We start from the raw sequence: 25158 nt of genomic DNA, 5'->3' as shown, positions 1-25158 counted from the left end.
CCGAATAGTCACCGTCAGCTGCGGCTGTAGGCCAGAAGTCCAAACATTTGGGTGCTTGGATACGAATATCCTCGGGATTCTCCAGAAAAGGAAGGCTTGCCTGGACCGAGGGCTTAACACTGCCTCAGGCTTGGTTCCGGGCATCTCGCCCTCCCCTGGCCCTGAAAGCGCAATGAGGCATGACTAACGCAGGTGCTTGCGTCTGGATACGTGATGAGCGGAACCTGGAGTGCCTGTTTGGCAAATGCTGCCTTTGCTTCTGCACAGAGTCTCCGCAAAGGCCTTTTTAAGCCATGAACAATTGTTCATCAAATGCATCAGCTCTCTTCCTCTTAAACGAAGCAGCAGCAGCAGCTCCAGGTTGTGGACACGACCCTGTCGTTATTTTAATTTCTGCGTTGCCCAGCCGCTGGAGCTCCCTGGGTTGTGCACAGCAGTGAAACATGTAAAAACAGAGTAAAACACCCAGCGTCCTTAAGAGCCGCTTTGCCCACCGGGATAAAATCCCATGGAAAATGTAAAGGGCATTGCATGGAGATCGCCCAAGGTTCTTGGCTCTCCACGCACGGGAGCAGAAAGGAACTCCTGAGCTGCCGAACGCCCATGCAAGCGCTCCGTGCCAGGCGGGCTTAGCCTGAGAGAAAGCAGGCTGGGGGCCAGGGGGCCGAGCCAGGAAATCACCCCTAGACCCGGTCCCTCACATGTCCCTGAGCTCACCCCGTTTGGTCACTGGCCCAGCAGTCTGCCTCTGGCCGTGTGCGGTGCTGAGCAGCTTTGCAAATGCAGTTACACGCCAGCGGGCGAAGATGGGTGTGCGTGCCCCGGCCCCCAGCCTGGGCTTTCCTTTCCAGGGCAAATGAGCAGGCAGGGCTTCCCCCGTCCCTTGGCTCCTAATTCCCCCCTGCAAATCGCATTTCTGGTCCCCTCTGCCCATTCTGGAATTGAAACCAAGTCTCTGGGGCAGCCCTGCATTCGGCCGAGTGAGCCAGTGCCCTGAATTTGGCCGAGCGGCTGTGGTGTAGTGGAACCGGGGCTTGCCGGGACACAATCCCTGTGCCTTTTCAGGAGCAGGGACAAACATGCCACCCCCACTATGCAGAATTCCCCGTTCCCTCTGGGCTTGGCTGCAGTGCTCACTGTTGGATTTTCCTAATCGACCCGCTTGTCGCTCCTGGTTGTATTTGGGAGCCGAGGTCTAGAAGGGGCAGGTAAGCCCTTCAGAAGACTTGCTCCAGGTAGAGATGAGAACCGCCAGGCCTGCTTCCTTGATATGGGTCTGCCCGCAGCTTGGGCTCTCCGGGGCCGGGGGGTCATGGCTGTGCGGGATGCCGTGACGAGCGTCGGCCTTTCAACGGGTGCCTTGCCAGGGGGCCAAGACTGGGACAAGGGGGGGTTCCCAGGTGGAGGAAGGATTTCGTGTTTAGTGGGAAGCCTCTCGGTTGGGGGGCAACCGGTGAGTTGCGTTACACTGTGCCTCCTCCTCACTGAGCCTGGGCTGCCGGCTTTCAGTCCCGCTTCCTTCGTGCCCGCATCCCCACAGGTTTTCAGGTTGGTGTGAAGGGCAGCTAGGGACAGACCGCCTGGCCGCAGCTGCTGGGCCCCCAAAGCCTCAGCGCCGCCTCCCTCTCCTTGTTTGCTCCAGAATCAGGCCCCGCGGCCCAGAGGTGCCTCTGGAGAGATGCGGGCTCAGCCCTCCGCTGAAGAGCCCGTTTGGTACCATGGCTTGCATGTGGACCGGGGGCTGGGAGACCCAGGTTCTAGTCCCCACGCAGCCACAAAGCTCACCGGGGGACTTTGGGCCAGGCACCGCCTCCCAGCCCGGCCTACCTGGCCGGGCCGTTGTGTAAGATAAGGTTGAGAGGAGGAGGAGGAGAATGATGTAGGCCTCTTGAAAGGAAAAAAGGCAGGGTAGAAATAAATCAGATAAAACAGACCCCGTGGCTCTGTTCTGACCTGTCCCTTCAATGCAGGTGGGTTTTCGGAGAAGAATTATGAGTGGAGCTCCGAGGAGGAGGAGTCGGAGAAGGCCCGCCCAGTGCAGGTGCTCATCGTGAAGGACGACCACTCCTTTGAGCTGGACGAAGCCGCCCTCGGCCGCATCCTGCTCTCGGAAGCCGTCCGCGACCGGGAGGTGGTTGCCGTCTCCGTGGCAGGGGCGTTCCGGAAGGGAAAGTCGTTCCTCATGGACTTCATGCTGCGATACATGTACAACATGGTAGGCGCATGCTGGAGCATGGAACGCCCGTGGCGTGTCGGCAGGGGCCCTGACACCACACTGGGCGAGGTGGGGACGATCTGCTGGTCGCGGAGGGCTGAAATTGGCCCAGCCCTGGGCTTGCCCATGTGGGTCTGACGGGCTGCAGTGGGGAAGCGGGGGTGGGCCTCTCTCTCTGCTGGAAGGGAGCCCCGTCTTACCGCAGAGTCCGCCTGCAGCTGGCGTGGCGCTGAGATTCAGGGTGCTCGGGACGGATGGGTCCGTGCCCTGCCTCGGTTTCCCAGCCGCCGTCGTGCACGTCTCTGCAGCATGTGCCAGGCGTGCGCGAGCATCGCACGTGTTCTCCCCGCCTCGTCGCCCCCCTGTAAAGCAGGCCAGGGGTCCCCTGCACTTGGGTGGATGCGATGCCAGGGAGGAGCCCCTCACTAAGTCCAGACCCAGGAAGTGTGCAGAGCCGTGACGTGGATGCCGAGGCGGATCCAAGACAGAGGGCAACAAGGGTGGTGAAATCCGCGGCAAATTAAATACCCAGTAAATGTGATGTGGACCTTCGGCTGCTTTTTCACAGCCACAGTTTATTGTGGCTGCTCTCCGTGGGCCCCGGTGATCAGACTTGGCCTCAGTGGCCCCAGCCGGGGATGCGGGCTCCACTCTGGCCCCGGTGGCGCATGGCAGGGCTTCTCCGGCGCATGAGTTGGAGTGTGAGTCAGCCACGCGATGGGGCTGCAGAGACGAGAAATGCAGCGTTGGGCCGCCTTCTCTGAACCCAGGGAAGCCCTCCTGGTGCCACCGGGCAGGCCTGGTCCACGTCCAGTCCTGGCCACCACCCTGCAGATCCACTGGGACGAGTTCAGAGAAGTCCAGCCAAGATGAGCCACGGTCTGGAATATGAGTGCTGGGCGTACAAATGGACGGAACCGAGTGTATTTGGCGCTGCAGAAAGGCGCCTGCCTTTCGAGTGCCTAAGAAGCCCCACTGAGAGGACTGCAATTTCTCCTCTAAGACTGTAGCAGGAGAACCGATCCGTGTGAGTCCCGGGAAGGCAGGTTTCGGCCGAACGTCAGGAAAACCTTCACAGCTGCCAGACAAGGCAGCCGACTGCCCCGGGGGGGGGGGGGGGGGTCGTCTGTCGTGGTGGCATTCAGGCAGTGCCTGGTGACCATCAGAGCTGCTTTGAACAGGGTTCCTGCACTGGACAAGGGGTCGGACTCAGTGGCCTCAACGGCCTGTTCCAGCTCTGGGATTCTAATCTGTACATCAACAGAAGGAGCTAGTCCTCATGGTTGCTGTGTTTAAGGCTGAGTCTAAAAGGCAGTCTAAAAAGGACTTTGAACGACTGCAGCTTGCTACTGCCCTCAGTACTGTGTTTGTGAACAATAATAGTAATGACAATTACATTTTTCCACCAAACTGGCTTGCATAATTAAAAATTTAGAAACAGAGAAGCAGAGCGCGTCAGAAGGGGCCTCTCGGGCCAACTAGTCGGACCCCCGGCTCCAGCCAGATCCACTCATGGCATGCCTACCGTGTGCAAAATACCATAAAGTCAAATCCAAACCAGGGTGCCCCGTCTGGTTTCTGCCCCCATTCAAGCCTGGGGATTTGGGGCGTTGCCTCTCCACCCCCCCGAGAGCAAACGCACCCAGCCTGGCTCGAGCCCGCCCCGTCTCCGACTGCAGCAGAAGGGGTCTGCGAGCCTGGCCTCCCGTGGCTGGCCCCATGCATCGCAGCAATAACTTGCCCTCCCTTTGCCTCGCCAGGAGCTGGCCGACTGGGTCGGGGACTACAACGAGCCGCTGACGGGTTTTTCCTGGAGAGGCGGTTCAGAGCGGGAGACAACCGGCATCCAGATCTGGAGCGAAGTCTTCCTTGTGGACAAACCGGATGGGAACAAGGTAAGCGGCTCATTGTGGCTCTTCGCTGGGGACCCGGCAGCAGGCCAGAGGTCTGCTCAGGCCCCCCAGCTGCCTGGGGGACCCCCACGGATAGACACCCCGCCTCCTGCATCTGCTCTCGAGGCCGCCTGTAGCCATCGGGACTAGGAAGCCGGCCAGCCACACCCTCCAAAATTCAACTAGCCCTTAGGGAAGCCACCGGAACGGCCGGCCGTCTTCCGGGAGCTGGTTCCCTGGCGAGCCCTCTTTGCTCGATCCCAATTCTTCACCATTTTAATTTCATTTCATTCCTTTGTTATACTGAACAATTGCTAAGGCTCTCTGGGCAGTTAACAAGAGTTAAAAACACCCGAACAACAAGAATTAACATAAAAATAATCGAGTTCTGGTATTACGCGTGTATCCCACCTTCTCCACCACGAGCATCATGACATGCCTCTCAGGCAAGCTGTCTCTTACGGAGATGTGGCTGCTGCGTCTCCCCTTTGCTGGGGTCCCTGCGGCGTTTGTCTTCTTGAGAGCATCTGTGCTTTGCAGGGGCGCCCCAGAGTTTTCAGGCTGAAGCAGCCATGCTAAATTCAGAGAGGCGGTCGTCCCAAAGCCGAGAGACGCCCCCTCCGAAAAGCTGCACCTCCGTACCCCCATCTCTCCAGGAATACGGCAACATCTCGTCCAGCCAGCCCCGTGCGCACGGCTCGTCCTCTCCCGCCTCCCAGACGGAGCATTTCGCAGCCCTTCCCCACCCCAGAGGTGGAGTTGAGTGCAGCGCTCAAAGTGCCACTCCAGGGCAAAGGGCCCGATCCCCCAGGAGCGAGCTCTGTGCCTTCGTGGTGCACATAAGGCAGGGCAAAACGGGGGTGGGGGGCTTGGACACCTCTGCCGGAAAAGGGGCTTCCCGCAAGGCAGTTGCCGTGGGAGCGGTGAGCCAGAAGCCTCCGCTGTGCTCAGCCGCTTCGTTCGCTTCTGTTTGGCTCACAGTTTAGCGTGTCCTTACCTAATTTCATCCTCTCAGACCGGTATGTGAACCTCCACTCAGCTTGCTTCTAAAATCCACACGTTGCCCAGTTTCACGAGATAATTTTTTTGCATCAAAGATAATGTATAAAAAAGCCTGTATGTAATGTTCAAAATTGCAATATGTTAGGACAGTTAAAAAAACTGTGTATGGTAGGCAGCATCGCATACAAAACTGCACGTGTGCAGAGAGATGCTTGCAAAAAAAGAAGTACATACAGGTTTGGGATGACCCAAAATTAAGACTGGAAAATGAAAAAGAGAAACCAGAACAGAAACGTTTGTCCATACCTGCTTCCAGTGCTGCCCAGGCCAAAGTGAGATGGGTTGAGTTTGTTTCTCCTCTTTTCATGGGGTTTTCCTAACGTTGCCGCAGTCCAAAGAGACTCCAGGCCCAACAACACCATTCTTCCAAGTAGCTCCGCCCATTGGGCTTGCTTGTTCTCTTGTGAACGTCATGAGATCTGTAAAATCCCATCATAGGCCACCCTCTAAATGCTTCCTGGATGCCGAACTGTGTTTTGTCCTTCTGCTCCTCCCTGGACAGCCTCTTCTTCTACACCTTTGCTAACCTGTTATTGGCCCAGTCTGAAAAACAAGTTTCTAGTCCCCATGGGTATGGATCGTGCAGCACCCAGTGAGAGGGCTGGGCCGGTGGTCGGGGGGCCAGGGGCCAGGCTGCATCCCGTGCTGCACTGTTCGGACCCTGCCTCGTTCCATTCCCCACTCGTGCTTCAGGCCCCTCCATTTCCTGCCAGAATTTCTTGCGAATGCGGCTTTTGGAAGCAGGGTTAGGGTTAGGGTAGAGAAGGGGCTTTGTGTGCAAAAGGTGTCCTGGGGGCTGGAGTTTAGGGGGGGGTGCAACAGCTGTGCCCAGCACCTCAGCTCTCAGTGAGGGTGGGGGAAGGGGCGGAGGCTCCCCGTGTCCCCCCTGGCCGGCGGGCGGCCCCAAAACGCTCCGTCTGTCTGCCCTTCTGCGCAGGTGGCCGTGCTGCTAATGGACACGCAGGGGACCTTCGACAGCCAGTCCACCCTGCGGGACTCGGCCACCGTCTTCGCGCTCAGCACCATGATCAGCTCCATCCAGGTAACGGAGCCCGGCGGCTGCGCGAGGCCGGCCCGGCGAGCCGGAGGGGGTCGTGGGGGCACCGTGGCTTGTCTCCCCCCAGCAGACCTTGGGGGTCGAGCTGGACACCGCTGCTCTCTGCTCCGAGGCCTCGCTGGTTAGCAAAGGAGGGCCGCCGTCGGTGGCCGAGGGAAGCGGAGCTGGAATGGGCTCGGGGCGGCTCACCCAGGGGCCCCGGGAAAGCTTCAGAGGGTCCTAAAGCGGTCATCAGAATGAGGGGGGGGCATGCGCAGGTGCTGGGGGGCGCGCCGGTGCTTCCAGCCCGTGCAGCCAAGTCGACTGGCTTTCTAGGAGGTGTCCGGTTGGCAGATGCGACCCCCTGCCCAACACACGCTGGGGAGGCAGGTGCAGTCAAATGGGCAGGAAAAGAGGACACTAACTGGACTCCTCGGGAGTTGCTTGTGCAGGCCATCTTGGGGGGTTCTGGTGCCACCCCGTCCTCTGCCCTGTTCCCTCCTTTCCTCTCCCGCCCCCTCCCCCTCCCCACCTGGACCAGGCCTGGGGAGCACCTTCCTCAAGGGAGCCCGTCCGGGCGAGAGGTGCTCGGAGACCGTCTGGGGCGGGGGGTAGCCCACGCGATCTGCATGGCCGCCTGGCCCGCATCACGGAACGGCGCCTCACACGGGGCAGGTGGCCAGCTGGGCCCTCCGGAGAGTCTGGCTGGCTGGCCCCTCGCTCTGGGGAGCCCGCTGGGACTGGTTGGGCGGCTGGGGTCCCTGGCAGCCCGGGAGGGGCGCTGGCTGTTCCAGAGGAGGGCGCAGCCTCCTGCCGCCATTGGGGGCCGTTCTGGCACCCCCTCCTGCAGCCTCCCGCCTGCCCTTCCCGAGGAACTTGGAGCTGTCCGGAGCCGGGTGACCGGGAGGCAGTGTGTGTCTTTGCCAGGCGGTGCGTGCAGAGCAGGGGGTGTGGGAGTCCTCTGGGCAGGGGGTCCAGAGGGCTGCCCCTTGCCTGGGCAGTGGGGTGGCTGGGCTGCGCAGAGCCTGGCCAGGCAGGTTTGCTCCCCACAGAGATTCGGCTGCTGGGGAGGAAATCGGGGTGGCTAGGGAGGAGGTCCTGCAGGATCACGTACTGGGGGAGAGGCCCCTCCTTGGCCACGGGGGGCAGGAGCAAGAAGGCGGCCTGCGTCCCAGCCACTTTTGCACCCTTTTCCTCACCCAGGTGTACAATTTGTCGCAGAATGTGCAAGAAGACGATTTGCAGCACCTGCAGGTAATTCTCTGGCCATCTCTCCCTCTCCCTCCCTCTCAAGTTTCTGGTCCTTATGGGACACGCACACAGAACTGCTATTTTGTCTTTGTTTCCCCAGACCTTTGAATCAGTTTTATTCTGCCCCCGTGCCATGTTTTGCTGGTCCTACTGCCCTGTTAACCATTTATCCACAGTTTGAGAAGTTGGGCTAACAGAGATGGGCTTTTGTGGACAGCTTTCGAACCTCCCTGCAGGAATTTTGTAGGTCAGCTGCTCCCAAGCTTGAGTTCCCAGGTATGGATAGATTAGAAATCCCGCCACCCCAGCCAGCTGAGAGTGCTGGGATTTGTAGTCTGGCACACCTGGAAGGAACCAGATTGAGAAAGGCTGGTAGGAAAGCCTTTTCACCTGTATGGGGATGCAGGGAATGAGGCAGGACTGCTGGTTGTCTCCTGCATCAAGCCCTCCGGGGAGGGTGCTGCGTTACCCTGACAGGCCGGGAGGCACATGAGGTCCAGCGGACGGTGAGTCCCAATGTAATGGTTGCCGGCCGGCCGTGCTAATCTTTTCAGACCTGGCAAGGGCCTTCCTAGCGTACAATATAGTTCTGAGCAGGAATAGTACAACCACTGCGCAATGCAGCTGTTCCGGGACAGGCGCCTCCCAGTGCCTCCCCCTCGTTCTCGCCCTGACTCTTGGGCTTGCGTCTCATTCCAGCTCTTCACAGAATATGGGCGGCTGGCCATGGAGGAAACGTTCCTGAAGCCCTTTCAGGTAAGAGGCGGAGAGCAGGGTCCCGCTCCGCGTGGCCCCGCACACTCCCACCCCCGCAGACACACGGTTCCGGAGCGGAACCGGCCTGGTGCCTCGGACACACCGTCTCCAGCCCCCTGGAATGGTGGGTGTAAAACGCAGTTAGTTTATTACTCACGCTTACGGCCTCACTTTCTTCCTGGAAGGGACCCAGGGCAGCGCACAGAACCCCTCTCCTCGCAGCTCCACTGTGGGGTCGAGCGTGCTCGGAGGACCAAAATAGCCCCGTGGGCTTCCTGGCTGACCGTGGGCTGGAACCGTGTTCTCCCCGCATGTCCTCACTCATCCCGCTAACCAGCACGCGACACCGTGGCGGGGACCTCCTTGCTCCCAAAATCAAGTGGAGGCGTCACAACCTGCTTTGTCTTTTTTACCGAGTAAAATATGAAAATGCAATTCTAACAAAAGAACCCGCACCCTGATCCAAAGGACCACCTAAAAGCGATGTCTTGATGCAGCATTTAAAGTCCATGTTTGAAGCCCTGTCTTTGGTCTACCAGTGAATGCTGTTAGGCTGAGAACTAGGAACATGTACGGCCTTTTATGCGTTGGCCCCGTAGTTCTGGAATGCTGCTCCAGAGAAATGCACATGGTCTTCCCTTTATTGGCCTTTGGGAAAGCCTGAAAGACCTTTTGGTTCCAGTTAGCACTTGGGTGATTTTATAGGGCTGTGTTTTAAGAGTGGTTTATTTGCCGCTGCTAATTTTAGTATCATTCACTCATTTTTCGGTTGCTTTGCTCGTAATTTTCTAGTGTTGTATTGCACTTAAATACCGTGACATCACTTGGGAGAGGATGCGCACCCTGAAAAGTGGGCGAGAAAGCTATTATATAAACCAAAAAATGGATTTTAAAAAGAGAAGAGAAAACTAAGTTTAAATCCAGTGTTAAGCACACTTTACAGCCCTGGGTGGGAGACCACCAGGGTGTTCAGTGGAAGGTCAGGCTGGAAGTGGAATCCAGAGGTATTGGTAGAAGATCATCACCACTACATACATTTTAATTTGGAAGCAAGTCTTTGCTGCAAAAGGGAAGGAAAGGAGGGAGATCCTGAAATTAAACCAACTGGGAGCTATATGATGTTTGCAGTCAAGGATACATTTGAAATAGTGGCCTGCTTTGGGTAAACCTTGACTGAAGAAGGATTTGGTTCATTTTGTGTGGACTTTTTGCCTTGTCCTCTTTCTAGTCCCTCATATTCCTTGTTCGTGATTGGAGCTTTCCTTATGAATTTTCTTACGGGGCTGAAGGTGGAGCCAAGTTTTTGGAAAAGCGTCTCAAGGTTGGTATGAAAGATTTGATTGCATGCAAGTATTTCAAGATGCTTTGAGCCTCCTATTGGATTAGGAGCAAAACACTCAAATGAGAGAACAATACAAACGGAATCAAAACAATAAGAGAATTGACCTCATAAGGAAAAGCAGCCTCCTGCGGATGAAGCAACCATCTTGCTGACCCAGCATTTATAACATGCCGCTTCTGGTCACTTAAAAGCAGCCCCTGAACCACCAACTGAGAAAGGAAATCACAGTTAGCCATGGATGGCAAAGGGCCCTGTGCCAGGGAAGCCTTTTCGGCCTCCTGGGAGCCACGAGCCACTGGGGGTTGGACCTGCGGGGGCGAGGGGGGCTTTGGGCTCATGCGCTTGTGACCTGCTATCAAGTCATCTCCTAATGGGGGGTGACCAGTCCACTGATCCAATTCGCAGACGATACTAAAACTGGAGCAGTGGCCACAACTGAGGAGCAGGTACTCCAGATCCAAAAGGATCTGGACAGACTATGGAAGTGGGCAGGAGACAACAGGATGGTGTTCCATGTGGAGAAGTTCAAGGTCTTGCACTTGGGGCATAGGAATGGGTGTTGTTAAGTACAGGATAGGGGACCAGTGGCTGGAGAGCAGCACTTGTGAAAGGGACCTCGGGGTGCAGGTCGACTGCAGGCTAAACACGAGCCAGCCGTGTGATGCGGTGGTCAAGAGGGCGAGTGCGACCCTTGGTTGCATAGCCAGAAGTGTGGCTTCTAGATCGAGAGAGGGATTGCTACCACTCTATACGACTCTGGTGCACCCGCTACTGGAGTCTTGTGTTCACTTCTGGGCCTCTCATTATAGGAAGGATATAGCCAGGTTGGAGTCAGTGCAGCAAAGGGCCACTAGGATGGTGGCCGGTTTGCAGGGGATGCCGTATGAGGCGAGACTGAGGGAACTGGGTCTCTTCAGCCTGGAGAAGAGGAGACTTTGAGGGGATCTGTTGGCTATGTATAGGTACATGAGGGGGTGTCACATGGAGGTGGCTAGAGACTTGTTTTCCACTGCGGAGGAGGGCAGGATGCGTTCCGATGGAGCAAAGCTCAAGGTTCAGTTTGGATGCCAGGAAGTACTTTCTGACGGTTAGGACCCTGAGGGTGTGGAATGGGCTTCCACGGGAGGCGACTGAGGCCCCATCGGTGTGGGTGTTCAAGGATAGGCTGGACATGCACATGGTGGGCTTGTCGTGACCAGAGTCAGTTGGAGCTGGGGGTTAGACTAGATGGCCTGGGAGGCCCCTTCTGACTCTCTCTATGCTTCTGTGTTTTTAATTATGCTAACCCTGTGGTGAGTGAAAGCTCTCCAGCGTGTCCCATCCGTCAGAGTCCTGCTCAGCTCTTCCGAATGCAGCCCTGCGGCCTCCCCAGCACGGCCTGACCATCTCCTCACTGGTCTCCTTCTCCTCCTCTTTCCCCAGCAGGGTGGTCTCCCCCAGGGAGCCTGGCCTTTTTGTGATGTGCCCTGAGTGGGACAGCCTCAGTTTTGTCCTTTGTGCTTCTAGGGAAAGTTCTGGCTTGCTTTGGTCTGGGACTCGCCTGTTCATCTTTCCGACAGTCCAGGGTCTTTGCAAAGCTCCCCTCCAGCACCGCGTTCCAAACGCCTCAGTGTCCTTCGCATCAGCCCTTCACACCCGTACATAGTGCTTAGGAATACACGCTCCTGCTTAGATTTCCTCTGCCCACCCCCTATTATTGCCAGTCTTTGGAAACTATTAAAGTTTGCAGGTTTGTCTTTCAGAGGTCTGAAAGCCAAATAAACTGCTCCCTACTATTTTGGCTCCTGGCAAATCGATGGGGAAGAAATGGAGGGAGTGACAGGTTTTATTTTCCTGGGCCCCACGATCACTACAGATGGGGACTGCAGCCAAGAAATTAAAAGACGCTTGCTCCTGGGGAGGAAGGCTATGGCAAATCTAGACAGCATACTAAAAAGCAGAGACATCACACCACCAACAAAAGTGTGTATAGTCAAGGCTATGGTTTTCCCAGTTGCAATGTGTGGCTGTGAAAGCTGGACCATAAGGAAGGCTGAGCGCCGAAGGATTGAGGCCTTTGAATTGTGGTGCTGGAGGAGACTCCTGCGAGTCCCTTGGACCGCAAGGCGATCAAACCGGTCAGTCCTAGAGGAGATCGACCCTGACTGCTCTTTAGAAGGCCAGATCCTGAAGATGAAGCTCAAATACTTTGGCCCCTAATGAGAAGGAAGGACTCCCTGGAGAAGAGCCTAATGCTGGGAACGATTGACGGCAAAAGGAGAAGGGGAAGGCAGAGGATGGGGGGGGCTGGATGGGGTCACTGAAGCAGTCGGCGTGAGCTTAGGTGGACTCCAGGGGATGGTGGAGGACAGGAAGGCCTGGGGGAATGTTGTCCATGGGATCGCAATGGGTTGGGCATGACTTCGCAACTAACAACAGCAACAACTATTTTGGCATTTCCCCTCCAGAACTTTTAGGGTGCCTACAGGCCTAGCTGGGAGCAGAGTCCAAGGGCTGCCCCCCATTCATACCCACTCAACCCTGGCTCATTTTATCAGTCCTTGTTTGTTAAGATTATATGCTGTTTGGGGCACCTCCGGGAGGGAAGGGAGACTTTCAGGCTTCGAAACAAACCTTGCTTGGCTCCGAGTATATCTGAGCCATTCAGCGTACTTTATTTTTCCTGTACTTGGCAAACACGAGATGAATGACTTTGCAGGGATCCTTCTGGGTTTGGCTGGGGGCCCAATGTCATTCTTGTTCTAACTAAGTAATGCAGTGTTCTGAAACTACGGAGAAAGGGTGGGGTGGGAAGAGAGAGAGAGAAGGATGTGGCAGGGACGAGATGAAGGGTGCGCCAGACAGGGGGGTCCTCGTACTACCCCTGAGTTGGCAAATCTTTTGTCCTTTAATGTATTTTCCGTGGTCAGAAAAAGGACTCGAAGGAATACACAGGAGAGCCACAAGTGGGCGACCACCGTGCCCGCCCTGCCATGAAACGCTGGGATGAGCTGCTGGCCTTGTACCATAACAACCTCTCCTAGAAAGCAACCCCCACTTAAAGCTGGGAAAACAGGAAAGTGTAGAGCAGTTTATCGGAAGCAAATCAGATACTGTCCTAGAAGTGTGTGGCCGGGGAGGGACTTCGGGAAAAGTTAGGTGGAAAGCTGGTGTTTTTATTGATGTAATCATGTTTCTGTAAGAAGCAAAGTTCTGGGTTGTGGAAGGTGCTGCAGAGGCTCCGTATGTCCACTGGGTAATTGGCACTAGTTGGCATTGTTCACACGTCATTTCTGATTTTTAGGGGGGTTTGCACCAAGTTCAGCTACAGTTTGGTCTCTGCACTTGGTGTGCATGTTGCTACAGTTCAGTTCTTGTGGAAAAAGGAGACGGAGAGGAGGGACAAGAGGAGAAGGAGCAAGACAGGAAGGAGAGCCGCTCGGGGCATGTTCCGGTGTCTTTTGGGCAAAGCTCTTTTCTTTCACGTGCGGTTGGAGGCGGCGGTGCCAAATCAGGGGTCTGACATCGGTCCTCCCTGAGCTGCAGTGATTCTCTGGCCTTTTCCTTCCCCACTGGCCCCCGTGAATCCCTTGCTCCTGCTCGCTTCTGCCGCTTGCCTCTGCCTTCTTTTTAAAGAGGGGCGGGTGCCTGCAGCCCTCTTAGCATCTTCCCCGACAAGCAGGATGCAGATGGAAACAGAGAGTGCTTTAAAGGACCACGGCAGAGGAAGAGAGCTGGCAGAGCGGCAGGAGGGCTGGCGCTGGCGCTGTGGGGTGAGGAACAGCAACCCATAAAGAAAAGGCATAAAACGAAGTACCAGAAACAAGATCAGTGGCCACCTTATTTTTTCCCCTTTGCAGTTGGAAAGATGGAGAGCTCTGAAAACACTGGGTGGGCCAGGGGAGGGGCGGGGCAGCTGCAGGGAGGTTGCAGTCCACCCTGAAAACCTTTTGAGGGCTGCATCTGGCTGGGGCTGCAGGTTCCTCAGCCAGGGAGCAGACCGCACTGGCCCCAAGGGGCAAAGAGCCTGGCATAGGAATGTTGGAAACTTCCTTGGACGGTGTCAAAAGCCCGCGGGAATATCATCATTGGTCCCTGCCACCCGAAGGTGAACAGAGGTGGGGGAACCCACCAGCTGGGGGACGGAGTTCTCCATCCTGGAGTCTCCATCTCTGTTCAAAATAAAGGGGTGTGTGCGTGGAGGGGGTGCATTTCTAGCCCTAGCCAAAGGAGACACGGAAGAATGTGGACTGTGTCTGTGATGGCTGAGCCACTTGCTGCGTGGAGCATTTTTAATTCTGGTGAGGGGGTTGTGCCGAAGATGCGCATGGTGGAGCTTCAGAACCACTCTGGGCAGAGCATTTGCTTCTGGGGGCAAACTGCCCTGGGGACGATGGAAAGCCGGGGCAGGTGGCTGGTGCAGCGAAGGAGCAGGCAGAGGAGGCCGATGGCCGATTGCGGCTGCAAAATGCATGTAGCTGCGATCGGGCCGCAAACGCGACGCACGAGTTCCCAAGCAAGGAAAGCCCCTGGGAGGGCACCCGAAGGGTTTGAGGCTATCACTCGTCCACGTGGGCTGGTGCAGAGAGCAGGCAAGCCCTGTTAACTCTCCCCAAAACTGCGCGAGTTGTTGGGTGTGAAGGGGAGAGGTGGAAAGGAGAAGGCAAGTGCTCAGAAATTGCGCTTTCACCTCTCTCTGGAAGGGGAAGGCACAGGAGTGGCAGTACCCGGGGCAAGCCGGGGCGAAATCCCTGTTTATGCTCCCCAGGAGCCCCGAGCCGGTTTTCCCACCTGGACCCCTCCAGGTATGTCAGGGCTGCGGTTCTGGGCCAGGTCCCCGCTTTGGGTGCACGGGGCCCAGGTTTGATGCCCGGCATCTCCAGGCGAGGCTGGGAAGGAACCTTGCCGAAAGCCCTGCATTGCTGTGGCTGCTGGTCAATTTCCCCAGTACTGGGCTCGATGGACCGAGGACCAGACTCAGTAGAAGGGAGCTTCCCATGTTCTTAACTCCCATCAACCCCGGCCTGCATGGGGGAAGATAGACATTGCAGCCGGACACACCTGCAGGGTAGAGCGCTAGAGGAGGCTGCTCCAGGACCTCCCTGACTTGCCCAGCAAGCCCCTGACATGGAGGAGGATAGAAACCGAGAACCAGAGTGAGTCAGAAGGGGCCTTCCGGGCCATCTAGTCTGAGCCCCCTGCTCATGACATGCCTACCATGTGCATCTCCACCCTATCCTTGAACACCCTCACCTCCCGTGGAAGCCCATTCCACACCCTCGGGGTCCTAACCTTCAGGAAGTGCTTCCTGGCATCCAAATGGAACCTTGGTTCCCTGAGCTTTGCTCCGTTGGAGCGCGTCCTGCCTTCCTCTGCAGGGGAGAAAAGGCCTCTTCCCACCTCTGTGTGACACCCCCTCACATACCTGTATGTCGCCAACAGACCCCCTCTGAGTCTCCTCTTCTCCAGGCTGAAGGGACCCAGTTCCCTCAGTCTTGCCTCGTGCGGCTTCCCCTGCAAACCGGCCACCAGCCTTATGGCCCTATTCCATTCCAACATGGCTGTAATGTGGAGCCCAGAATGGAACAGAATACTCCAGTTGCGGGCGCACCAGAGTCACATAGAGTGGCAGTAACACCTCCCTCGCTCTAGAAGCCACACTTCTGGCTATGCAACCAAGGGTGGCGTTCGCCCTCTTGGCCACCACATCACACGGCTGGCTCATGTGTAGCCTGCAGTCGACCAGCCCCCCGAGGTCCCTTTCACAAGTGCTGCTCTCCAGCCACTTGTCCCCTAACCTGTACTTATGACGCCCATTCCTATGCCCCAAGTGCAAGACCTTGCACTTATCCACACTGAACGCCATCCTGCTGCCAGGATCTCTGCGGGTAGCAGGTAGTCTCTGGGTTGGTGGGTGGAACTGGATGCGAGCTGCCGAAAGGGAGATCCCGTCCTATGTGGAGGAATTCTCAGGCTGGGAAGAGCAGCGGCTGCCGCCAGACGCCTGCAAGGCCAGGGCAGCAGCGGCCCGTGAGGGGTCCTTGCCCCCCAGCTGGCCAGGAAGGCCATGGGCTTTGATGCGAGTGGAGCACCCAGGCCCGCTTCACAGGCACAGTTGGAAATGTCCCGTGTTGTTAAAAATGGCGCTGCCGTGTTGACTCAGCCCTGCGGAAGCGTTTGCAGCCGCTTTCCCTGCACACGAAAGGACCGACTTCTCCCCGGGTGCTTTCAGGTCTCGGGAAACCAGCACGAAGAGCTGCAGAATGTCCGGAAGCACATCCACTCCTGCTTCACCAACATCGCCTGCTTTCTCTTGCCCCACCCAGGCCTGAAAGTGGCCACCAACCCCAACTTCGACGGGAAGCTCAAAGGTTCGTGCGGCCCCGGGTCGGCTGTACTTGTGCTGTCCTGCCGGCTTCCTTCCCTCCCTCCCCTGAGCAGGGATTCCTGATCACTGCAGGGGCTTGTTGGGGGGCTCATACCAGCGATAATGCCTTGGGGAGGGATTGTGATCCTGGGCGGGGAGGGGGGGCTGCCGTGGCACACCGCGGGGAGAGGTGTCTCTGATTGCCTTGTTCTGACCACATGGCCTGCTTGTGGGGAGTCGGGCCATGCGTGGGTGCCGGGCCTGGGGCAGATGAGTGCGCAGCCAGTGCTGGCCCGGGGGAGCCTCGTGTCGCCCCCAGCCACGGAGCAGAGACCCTTCCACTTCTGCCCAAAGCTCCCAGGAGCCTCCAGGCCAGGAGGAGGGGAGTGGGTGGGCCCCTGGAAGCAGGCTCTCCACCCAGAGGGGCGACCTGTATGAGCCAGGCTGGGCTGCAGGCCCCCTGCCATGTTCTGCAGGAACGCAGGGCCCCCAGCCTGGTGCTGTCTGCTCAGGCGGGCAGCAGTCGGAAAAGTCTGTGTTGGGACGGCAGGCCTTCCGCACCATCCGCACTGCCCCAGTCACCCAAGGGTGCCCGGACGTGCTCCACCACCCAGCTGTGGTCTCGGCGAGTGGGGCCCTCTGCGGGCGTTCTCGGCAGGCCAGCCCTTCCCTTGCCAGCGTGCAGCCTGGAGGGGGCGGGACGGTCCCGGGACCAGAAGCCCAGTGTGGCCGTGCAGGGCGCTGACTGGCCGACCCCTGTGGCGCCGCTGCCTGCAGGGCCCTGAAGTGCTTCTGTTCCCTCTTCATCACTTCTGTCCCCTCCGCAGAAATTGACGAAGATTTCATCAAGAACCTGAAAGTGCTGATTCCGTGGCTTCTCAGCCCCAAGAACCTGGACGTCAAGGAGATCAACGGCAACCATATCACCTGCCGAGGCCTTCTGGAGTATTTCAAGGTGAGGCGGCGGTGCTGGGGAAGGAGTCCTGGCCTGCGAGGCTCCATGTTTGCAGGGAGCATCAGGCGCAGGGCTGATTGGAGAGGCATCTCTGCACGGGCTTGGGAAGGCCACGTAGCAACGGAAGATCGCTCGCCCCGGGCGGGCTGGAGTTGGTCTCTAAGGCAGCGCTTCCAGGTGAACCCGGAACCGTGCAGAAAGTGTGGGAGCCGAGCCAAGACCCAGCAGCCCTCCTGGGTCCGCAACCCCACAGGCGGCCTGGTGGGGCGTCTCATGGGTTTCATGCGTGCCGACTCTTGCAGATGGTTCTGTGTGCAACGGGCTGGAAGGGCCCGCGCAGTGTCCCTCAGCCTCTGTTTCTTGTCCGTTTCTTCCCAGGCCTACATTAAGATCTACCAAGGAGAGGAGCTCCCCCACCCCAAATCGATGTTGCAGGTATGCCCCTGTGCCACGGGGGCACCTGGGAGGCCTGCTGGGCAGGGAGCGCCCTCGTCTTGCCAGCCACTCGGGACGGCCAGCGCGGGGGGCCTGGTGGTCCCGGAGTGCACTTGCAGCGCGGCCCAGCTGGTTCTGCAAACGGGGCGCCAGGCGAGCCCGAGGAAGTGGGCGCGTCACCGAGGCTGCTGCTGTACCGGCCGAGGGTCTTGCTGCCGGCACCGTGCGGGGCGGGGGATTCACAGCCCCACTCCTGCGCTTTCCACTCGAACAGCGGCAATAGGTAGCTGGGAGCAGAATCACAGCGATACAGGCAGGATTCTGCCCTTTAAGCCCGCCGGTCGCTGCTCTCGCCCAGGGCTGCCCTGCCCCAGGGTACAGGTCAGGGCTCTGGCACTCCTCCGTGGCAGCAAAAGAGTGTTAATAAGATTGCGTAAAGAGAAAAGGGTGCTCCACTGCACTCTTGCATGCATTGGAACTCATGTTCCGGCACCTGGATCTGGGAGGTTCCCTTGTTCCTTGGGGCAGTCTGGCCTCCGGCCAAGCGAGCCAGGGTTCTGGTAGGGTGCCCCCCGTGCCCCCCGTTCTCCTCTGGAGGAAGCACAGCACCACGCCCCTTGGGATCGGTGCTCGCCTTCCATTCCCTGCGCCCAGTGTGGGAACCCACAGTCCTCGCAATGATGTCGGGCTGCATCTTCCATCAGCCCCGGTAGCGAGAGGTGGTGGGAGCTGGTCCAGCACATCCGGGGAAGGCCGTGCGGCCCCCTTCCGTGCCAGGAGCTAACACAGCGGTGGGGAGGCCCCGCTGGGGAGGCCCCTGCCCGCCCTTCCCTTCTGGTCCTCGGAAGCCCAGCCCGGCCTTCCCCTCCCCGAGTCCCAACCCTTAGGAAGGGATGTTAGAACTGCCACCCCAAGGACCTGGAGCACCGGAAAGGGTGGCTCCCGAAAGCTGTCACCATGGCCGATGCTGGCCAGGGGAAGGGGGGGAGGAGCCGGCAGTGTCGGGGGCCGCCACCTGGGGGTGCCAGGGATGTGCTGAGCAGTGGGGAGGAGTGGGCGGAGTTCGGCAGCTTTGCAGCACTCAGCTGGGATGGTGCCGTGGGGGCCATTTGACAGGCTGTGACGAAGAGCAAATGGTTTCTGCTGGAACTTGGGTTCTGCCAGTGCCCAGAGGTTGCTACCCGGAGGAAAGGCTGGGGAGCAGCGCCCGTGGAGCTCAGTCGGGGACGGGGGAGGCGCCAGCGCTGCGGTGCCGCCTGCAGGAGCTCCCAGGGGCAGGGCAAAGGAAAACAGCAGCTCTCCATGCGGAGATTCCCTGTGCTCTGAAAATGGCGGAGGCGCCCCTGGTTGCGACTTCACGCTGCGCAGGTGCAGGGGGTGCCCTCGTGGGGAGCAGCTCTGCTCTTGGCTGCCTCGAAGCCGAGCCTTTTGCCAGAGACAAGATCCAGGTCACGGGCCTCTCCCACCCGTAGCTGATGGACCCAGGGAGCGCTCCCTGCGGGCGCCGGTGCTGCTAGTTTGGGCCAGAGTGCGGGCGTGCTTCCCCGGACACGGGGAGTCTGCAGCCGGCGCTTTCCTTTTTGCCTCTTCTCCCCCTTCCTCACTCCCCCACCCCCCCCAGGCTACAGCCGAAGCCAACAACCTTGCCGCTGTGGCCACGGCCAAAGATACATACAACAGAAGAATGGAAGAGGTGAGTGCGAGGCCCGGCACATCCTGTGCCCACGGGTTCTGCCCCGCGGTTCTGCGGGGGTCCCCCTTGGGCTGGAGGGGCTTTTGGCGGGCCGGCGGAGCTGCTGTTGCTTGGGCCGCTGAGGCTGGTGAAGGCTTCCCCTTTTCATCCGCCCAAGGGCTCCTTGCCAGGACTTGTCAATGTAAATCGGAATTCTGCAGCCGGGCAGAGCGAGGGCATCGCCCAGAAGAAATGCGTTCTGCTCTCCCCCAGGTACCTCGTGCGAGGCTGCACGCTTCGGCCCGTTTCGCATGAGTCATTCTCCTCTCAGCTGTCGATGGGCAAGAGGCTTCTGGCTCAGACCTGCCTCCCAGTCTGGCCTCTTTGCTGTCGTTATTATCCACACAGGCTCTCCTGCAGTCATGAGGGACAGAAACTTGGATCGCAGTCCGTCTCTCGCACTGTGAGCAGAGCTGTGTGTGGGGGAGGAGCCAGGCTTGATGGACGCACCCTCTGTCCCTGGCCTGCCATACGGCACCCGCCGTTCTTCACCACCCCTCCAGTGACCCTGCCCCTTCCCCGAGCGCTGCCCGTGCAGGTGCTTCTGGAGCACAATAATTTGTCAGGGGAGGGGCAGGGGGCAGGGGGTCTGGGAGGCACAGACAGGCCTCCCGCTGGGAGCCACCAGCAACAAGGCACCACAGGGAAAAGCAGGCGGGGGGAAGACGCTTGCACTGATCGGTTCCCCGCGCATTCAGCTGTGCTCACAGAGAGGCCGCTCCTGCCTTGAAAGAGGGCTTGGATCTGTCAGCTGCTGAAAAGTGCCGGGACCCGCACTCCGAGGCAGTGACTGTGGCATTGCCGCTTAAACCCGCCCTGCCCGTGGGCGTGTCCGTGAAGCGTGTGCCGGCCTTTCTCCGCTGCCCCGAGTCCTTCACTGGGTCCAGCTGGAAACCTGGTTCAGGAATCTTGTCCCCGTTTGCCGAGGACTCGGAGCAAGTTTCCCTGCAGAGCATGGAGAGCTCGGCTGGACCCGGGATCTGTGTCCCACCCGGGGGGCTGCTCAGGGAAGGTGCCGGCACCCGGGTTTCAGGGTTCCAGCCTCCCCTGCGGCAGACTTCACCCCATTCAGCAGGTCTTCAGATGTCCAGCTGCTTGTGCCTCAAGCTGGGCCCAGCCCCCCGTGGGCAGCGCTCACCGCCTCTGTGCTGCCGTGGCGCCGGGACCTGGGGACCGCTGAGGGCAGGCAGGAGATCGTGGAAGGACGAGAGGACTTCCTCATGCAGTGGAAGGATCTTGGGGAATCCCTGGAGCATGCCGGATCGCTGGGCGGGATAGCTTGGTTCGAGAGCAATGGGTCACCTCAGGGCCAGGAGCTGCGGCTTCCACTTCCCCCGCTCATGGGTTTCCCTTAACGTGAGGAGCTGGGCTGGTGGCGCCCCGCCTTGACCTGTTCTCGCAGGAGTCGGCTCTTCCTGTCGGCTGCATGGCTCGCTCTGCATCCCAGAACCGGAAAAGAATCGCGCCTGCTCCCCCCGGAGCACCCAGACTGCCCAGTCTGCAAGCTCCAAGTTATGCTTCTCACTGTTGCGGAATGTTGAGCAGATCAAATTTAGGTGGCGATCAGGTTCATGTTGACCCTTTTGGGACTGCCCAGCTGTGCACACATCTTTTTTTTAAAAAATCCCAGCACCTGCAGCGGGAGGTGCTTTTGGGGGGGGGGGCAAAAGTGGTCCCCGGGGCTTCCCACATTGGCCCCCCTCGGGGGTACTTTTGGGCGTGGTTGGTGGGGGGGGGGGGGGGGGGGGGGCAGGCCATGGTTCATTGAAATCTGCTGGATCATTGTGTCTGAAGTCCTCACTATAGTCTGTTAACCAACTGCAAAAACCACAATGGACAGCCATGTTTGCTGTTGGCTTAAACCCATCTAGTTTGTTTAAACCACGGCTTATTGCGATCATTTTCACTCCGAACAATGGCACGGCCCTGGCTTGTTTGTGCTGCTGTCTGCCCAGAGGTGCCTGGCAAGAGCAGCCTGAAAGAACCTCGCTGAAAGCTGGCCAGATGCATGGGGGAGAGAACAAAACAAGCCATGGTTTCTTTGGCTGTCTGCTAGGCACTTCGTGGCTTAGGCGACAAGCCCTGGTTTACATAAACCATGGCTGGTGCTACATACAGGTGCAGCCATTGTCAGTCCCAGGCGCCACCAGAGGAGCATTCTGTCATCCCACGTCACCTCCTGCTTTGCCCCCAAACCCTCCCCCCTGTGCAGGTGTGTGGGGGCGACAAGCCCTTCCTTGCGCCCAGCGACCTCCAGAGCAAGCACCTGGACCTCCGGGAGGAGGCGGTGCGGCTGTTCCGCAGCGTGAAGAAGATGGGGGGCGAGGAGTTCAGCCGCCGCTACCTCCAGCAGCTGGAGGCCGAGATCGACGAGCTCTACCTGCAGTTCATCAAGCACAACGACAGCAAGAACATCTTCCATGCTGCCCGCACGCCGGCCACCCTCTTCGTCGTCATCTTCGTCACCTACGTGGTGGCCGGCGTCACCGGCTTCGTCGGCCTGGACATCATCGCCAGCCTCTGCAACATGGTCATGGGCCTGACGCTGATCACCTTGTGCACGTGGGCATACATCAGGTACTCCGGGGAGTACCGGGAGCTGGGCGCCGTCATCGACCAGGTGGCCGCGGCGCTCTGGGACCAGGTGAGAGCCCCTCTGCCTCCGGAACGGAGAGCCCCTCTCCCGTTGGCTGCCTGCTGGGCACCGCTGGGCACCGCTGGCCTCCGGGCAGAGAGCAGCTGGCGGAAGCAGGCGAGATGCCCGGGAAGGTGGCGTGGCCTTTCCGAAGCACGGACGTGGTGGAGAGAGGGAGGGGGCAGGGAGAGGGTGTCGTGCGCCAGGTCCCCCCCCCTTCGCGCATTCAAGCCACAGGCCTTTCTCGCAAGAAGTTCTCTCCCCTCCACATGCCGGCCCAGTAGTTGGGTAGCCTTCCGCTCCGGGTGTCATGTCGTGGGGCCGAGAAGGGCACCCGCTTTGCATGTCTCCGAGGAGCTCCCCAGTTCCAAGCCCCTCACGATAGCTGTGCCCCTCGGTTATTCTGCTGGCGCCCTGGGGAGTCTGCCCTGAGAGCAGCCCCTCCAGCTCTTTCATACCAGCCTCTGGAACTGGCTCCCACCCGGAGCCTCATCCTCCGAGTCCAGATCGGCCTGCCCTGGGAAGGCACACGAGGGCCCCTCATGACCCCAACAGGTCGAGACTTTGCGCACCAGTGAAGTGCTCAGACGAGAGAGAAGCCTGGGTGCAATGCACATGCTCCCCGCCCCCAGGGGCCCCCTGGTCTTCACCGACACAAGCGGATGGGCGCCCTGTCAGGGAGCAACCCAGGGCGGGAGGCCGGGAGGCGCTGCCTCGCCTGGGGGCTGTCGGAAGAGCATTGGCCTTTTAATCAGAGGAGGGGCCGGCCTCACGTCCCCTCGGGGTGTCCTCTCTCTTGCCTGGCACTTTCCAGGGAAGAAACACCTTTCGCTGCTAAAGCAGGTGCTTTGGGTGCAGGTGGTCGGAGTCGTCATGGGCATTTTCCAAACTTAGAAACGGCTTTCCGGCTCAGAAGTGTAAGGCTTTTGAACGCTTGACAGGCCTGAGACATAAATCATGGAAAAGCAGTATTTTTTGTCAAGTGTGTATGTGTAAATTTAACAAATGCATCTCGCACCATTCCTATGGGGCCAAAGCGATAGTCTTGAGAAAATGACAACGGTGTTGTCAATATAGAGAAGCAAAGTTAAGAAGTACATCAGATGGCCTCTTGGGAACAAAAAGGGGCATTTCTAAGCGGTGCTGCTGCAGGGGGGACTTAGAAACATAGAAACAAAAACTGGGTGAGTCCGAAGGGGCCTCCCGGGCCATCTAGTCTGACCCCCGGCTCCAGCCAGACCCGCTCGTGACATGGCTCCATGTGCATGTCTAAGACAGAGGGACCTGCTTGTTTTAAGCCCACATTGGGGTGCCATTGGTGGAGGGAGGGGGGAGCGGGAGGTTTCCAAGGCAGCCCCATCAGACAGTGCTTAACTGGGGATGGGATGGCAGGATCTGTTCAACCTGTTCTTTCTCTCACCTTCTCTTTTGCCACTGCCTTTTCCGCAGGGAAACACCAACGAGGTAAGCCCGTCTCTTGCTTGGCCGAAGTTGCTGGTCTCCCGCCAACATGCGTGCATCCCGGGCGTGTGCCCCCGCTGCTTTTGGGGCTTGTCTTCCACCCTCTTTGGCCCATTTTCTTAGGCCGCTGCTGCTCTGTGCGCTTTTGCTGCAGTGCTTCCAAGCTAACACGTTGCAGCTCATGTGGGGGGGGGGGGGTAGATGTGTGGCCGTCTGCCCCCCCTCCCCCCGCACACACACGGCTTTCTGCAGTTCTAGCTTTCTGCAATCTTTTTAGATTGAATGCATCATAGGAACCGGTGTGTTCCATCAAAACAGCTCTCAACCACTGCAATCCAAAAATAGTAAAATGGTTACCAATATTTTTATTTTTACAAAAGCAGTGGAATATTTCTCCTCCCTGTGCTTCCGTAGGAACCGCTGTCCACGTGTAGGACCCAGCTATTGCAACCGGACGGGACTTGCGTATGCATGAAGGGGTGCTGCCCCCCACCCCCGGACTCCCGGGGCTGGGCAGTAGAGGCCCCATCCTGCTTTCAGACACATGTACCAGCTTGCCAGTTTGAAACGGTGTCACCAGTACGAGTTAGTCCCCCCCCTGCCTGTGACTTGCTGCACAGCTGCGGTGACCAATGGCCTGCCTTTGAACGATTTGACTGTTTTCCTTGTATTACTCCGTCGGGTGGTTCACTTCTGTCTGTCACAGAAAGTGAAAGGTGGTATTCAGCAGCTGAGCAGACCTGAACGTTTGCCCCTTGGCACGATATTATCCAGAAACCGCACTAGCTTCTAGGTCACTCTCCAGGCAGCCCCCGTCCCTTCGAGTGCACCTTTGCAAACCAGGAGAGCTTGGGACTTGAAACAAGCAAAAAGAAAAGCGGAATCCTGCAGCGGATTCGTTGGCTTTTCTCCCCTTGTGTGGGATCAAAGCATGCGCACGGGAGACCTGACCGCGCTTAGCAGGAATGACACAGCAGCTTTGCGTGGCGCCCGGAAACTTCTTCCTTCTGAGCTTTGCATTTCTGTTTGCAGGCTTTGTACAAACTTTACAGTGCAGCTGCCACCCACAGACACTTGTACCACCACGCTTTCCCTGCACCACCGAAGAAGGACTCCTCCGAAGGCACAGAAAAGAAGACCATGTAATCGAGATGCTTTCCATAGAGGTGCATGAAACACATAATTAAACTTGTTAACCATTTTGCATCCGTGTACAAGCCTCTGGCACTCCCGGAATGGAAGGCGGAGGAAACCGATAACCCATCAATGGCTTACGTGTGGCTGCTTTAATTTGGATAATGCCCCACTTGCAAGGAGACGAGTCGGCATGAAGGTCATTCGCTTTACACGGCAGTGACTTAATTTTGGCCACAGACGTCGTACTTTTTGGTTCTTCAGAACACTCTCCCTAGTTTCAGGACTTTTAAGGACTGAGATTTGGGACCTAGAGAAGGGAGTGCCGAGCTGCTTGGGCGGAGGGCTTTACCGAGACCCTGCCAGAGCAGCAGCCACTGACCCTCTCCCCGCATGGGCTCCTCCGGACCCACCCGAGTCCCCTGGGCCATTCATACAACTCCAGGGTTTCAGAGCAAACAAAACCTTAATTCAAGAGGGACCATGTCTCATAACATTCCTTTTACGCACAAAGGTTTCGATTTAACACACTTCTCTTCATCCGGCCGTGAATGACAATGTATTCACTTTAAAAAAGATTGCCTTCGCAGAAGCTGCAAAGATATTTCTTTTGCTATGGTACATTAAGAGATGGAAAGTGTTTTTTTGTACATGTATTTGAGAGTCTCACTGTATATATTTTTGTTGAGTGCATAAGGAATGTGCCTAGTTTTTATTATTTTATTGTCAATTAAAAGTCTGGTTCCTAAGACAAGTACTTCCTCTGTCCCTTCATTCATTCCCAGCTGTTCACAATGAGACACTGCCTTCTGCCCGTCCCGTGGATGACAGTCCAAGCTTCCTTCCCGCTTGCGCTAGACGGCTGCCCTTGCAGCATGAGGCCGGCGCCCTAGCTGAAGAAAAGCT

At 58.0% G+C, this 25158-nt stretch overlaps 1 protein-coding gene across 1 annotated transcript; it reads left to right on the top strand.

Annotated features, from left to right (window-relative positions):
- The first annotated feature begins 1975 nt into the window (after positions 1–1975).
- On the top strand, positions 1976–25009 carry ATL1 (atlastin GTPase 1). Its single transcript, XM_044437124.1, has 13 exons — positions 1976–2215; positions 3976–4110; positions 6107–6211; positions 7409–7459; positions 8156–8212; positions 9441–9533; positions 15766–15904; positions 16728–16855; positions 17234–17290; positions 18912–18983; positions 21235–21666; positions 23107–23121; positions 24151–25009. Exons 1-13 carry the CDS (start codon positions 2183–2185, stop codon positions 24262–24264), a joined length of 1431 nt encoding a protein of 476 aa, XP_044293059.1. The 5' UTR covers positions 1976–2182; the 3' UTR covers positions 24265–25009.
- Positions 25010–25158: the final 149 nt, after the last annotated feature.

The sequence above is a fragment of the Varanus komodoensis genome, unplaced genomic scaffold (genome assembly GCF_004798865.1).
Source record: "Varanus komodoensis strain SLA01 unplaced genomic scaffold, ASM479886v1 scaffold3, whole genome shotgun sequence".
In the NCBI taxonomy this organism is placed as follows: domain Eukaryota; kingdom Metazoa; phylum Chordata; class Lepidosauria; order Squamata; family Varanidae; genus Varanus; species Varanus komodoensis.
The sequence above is the reverse complement of the archived record's forward strand: the minus strand, read 5'-3'. Positions and strand labels throughout refer to the sequence as shown.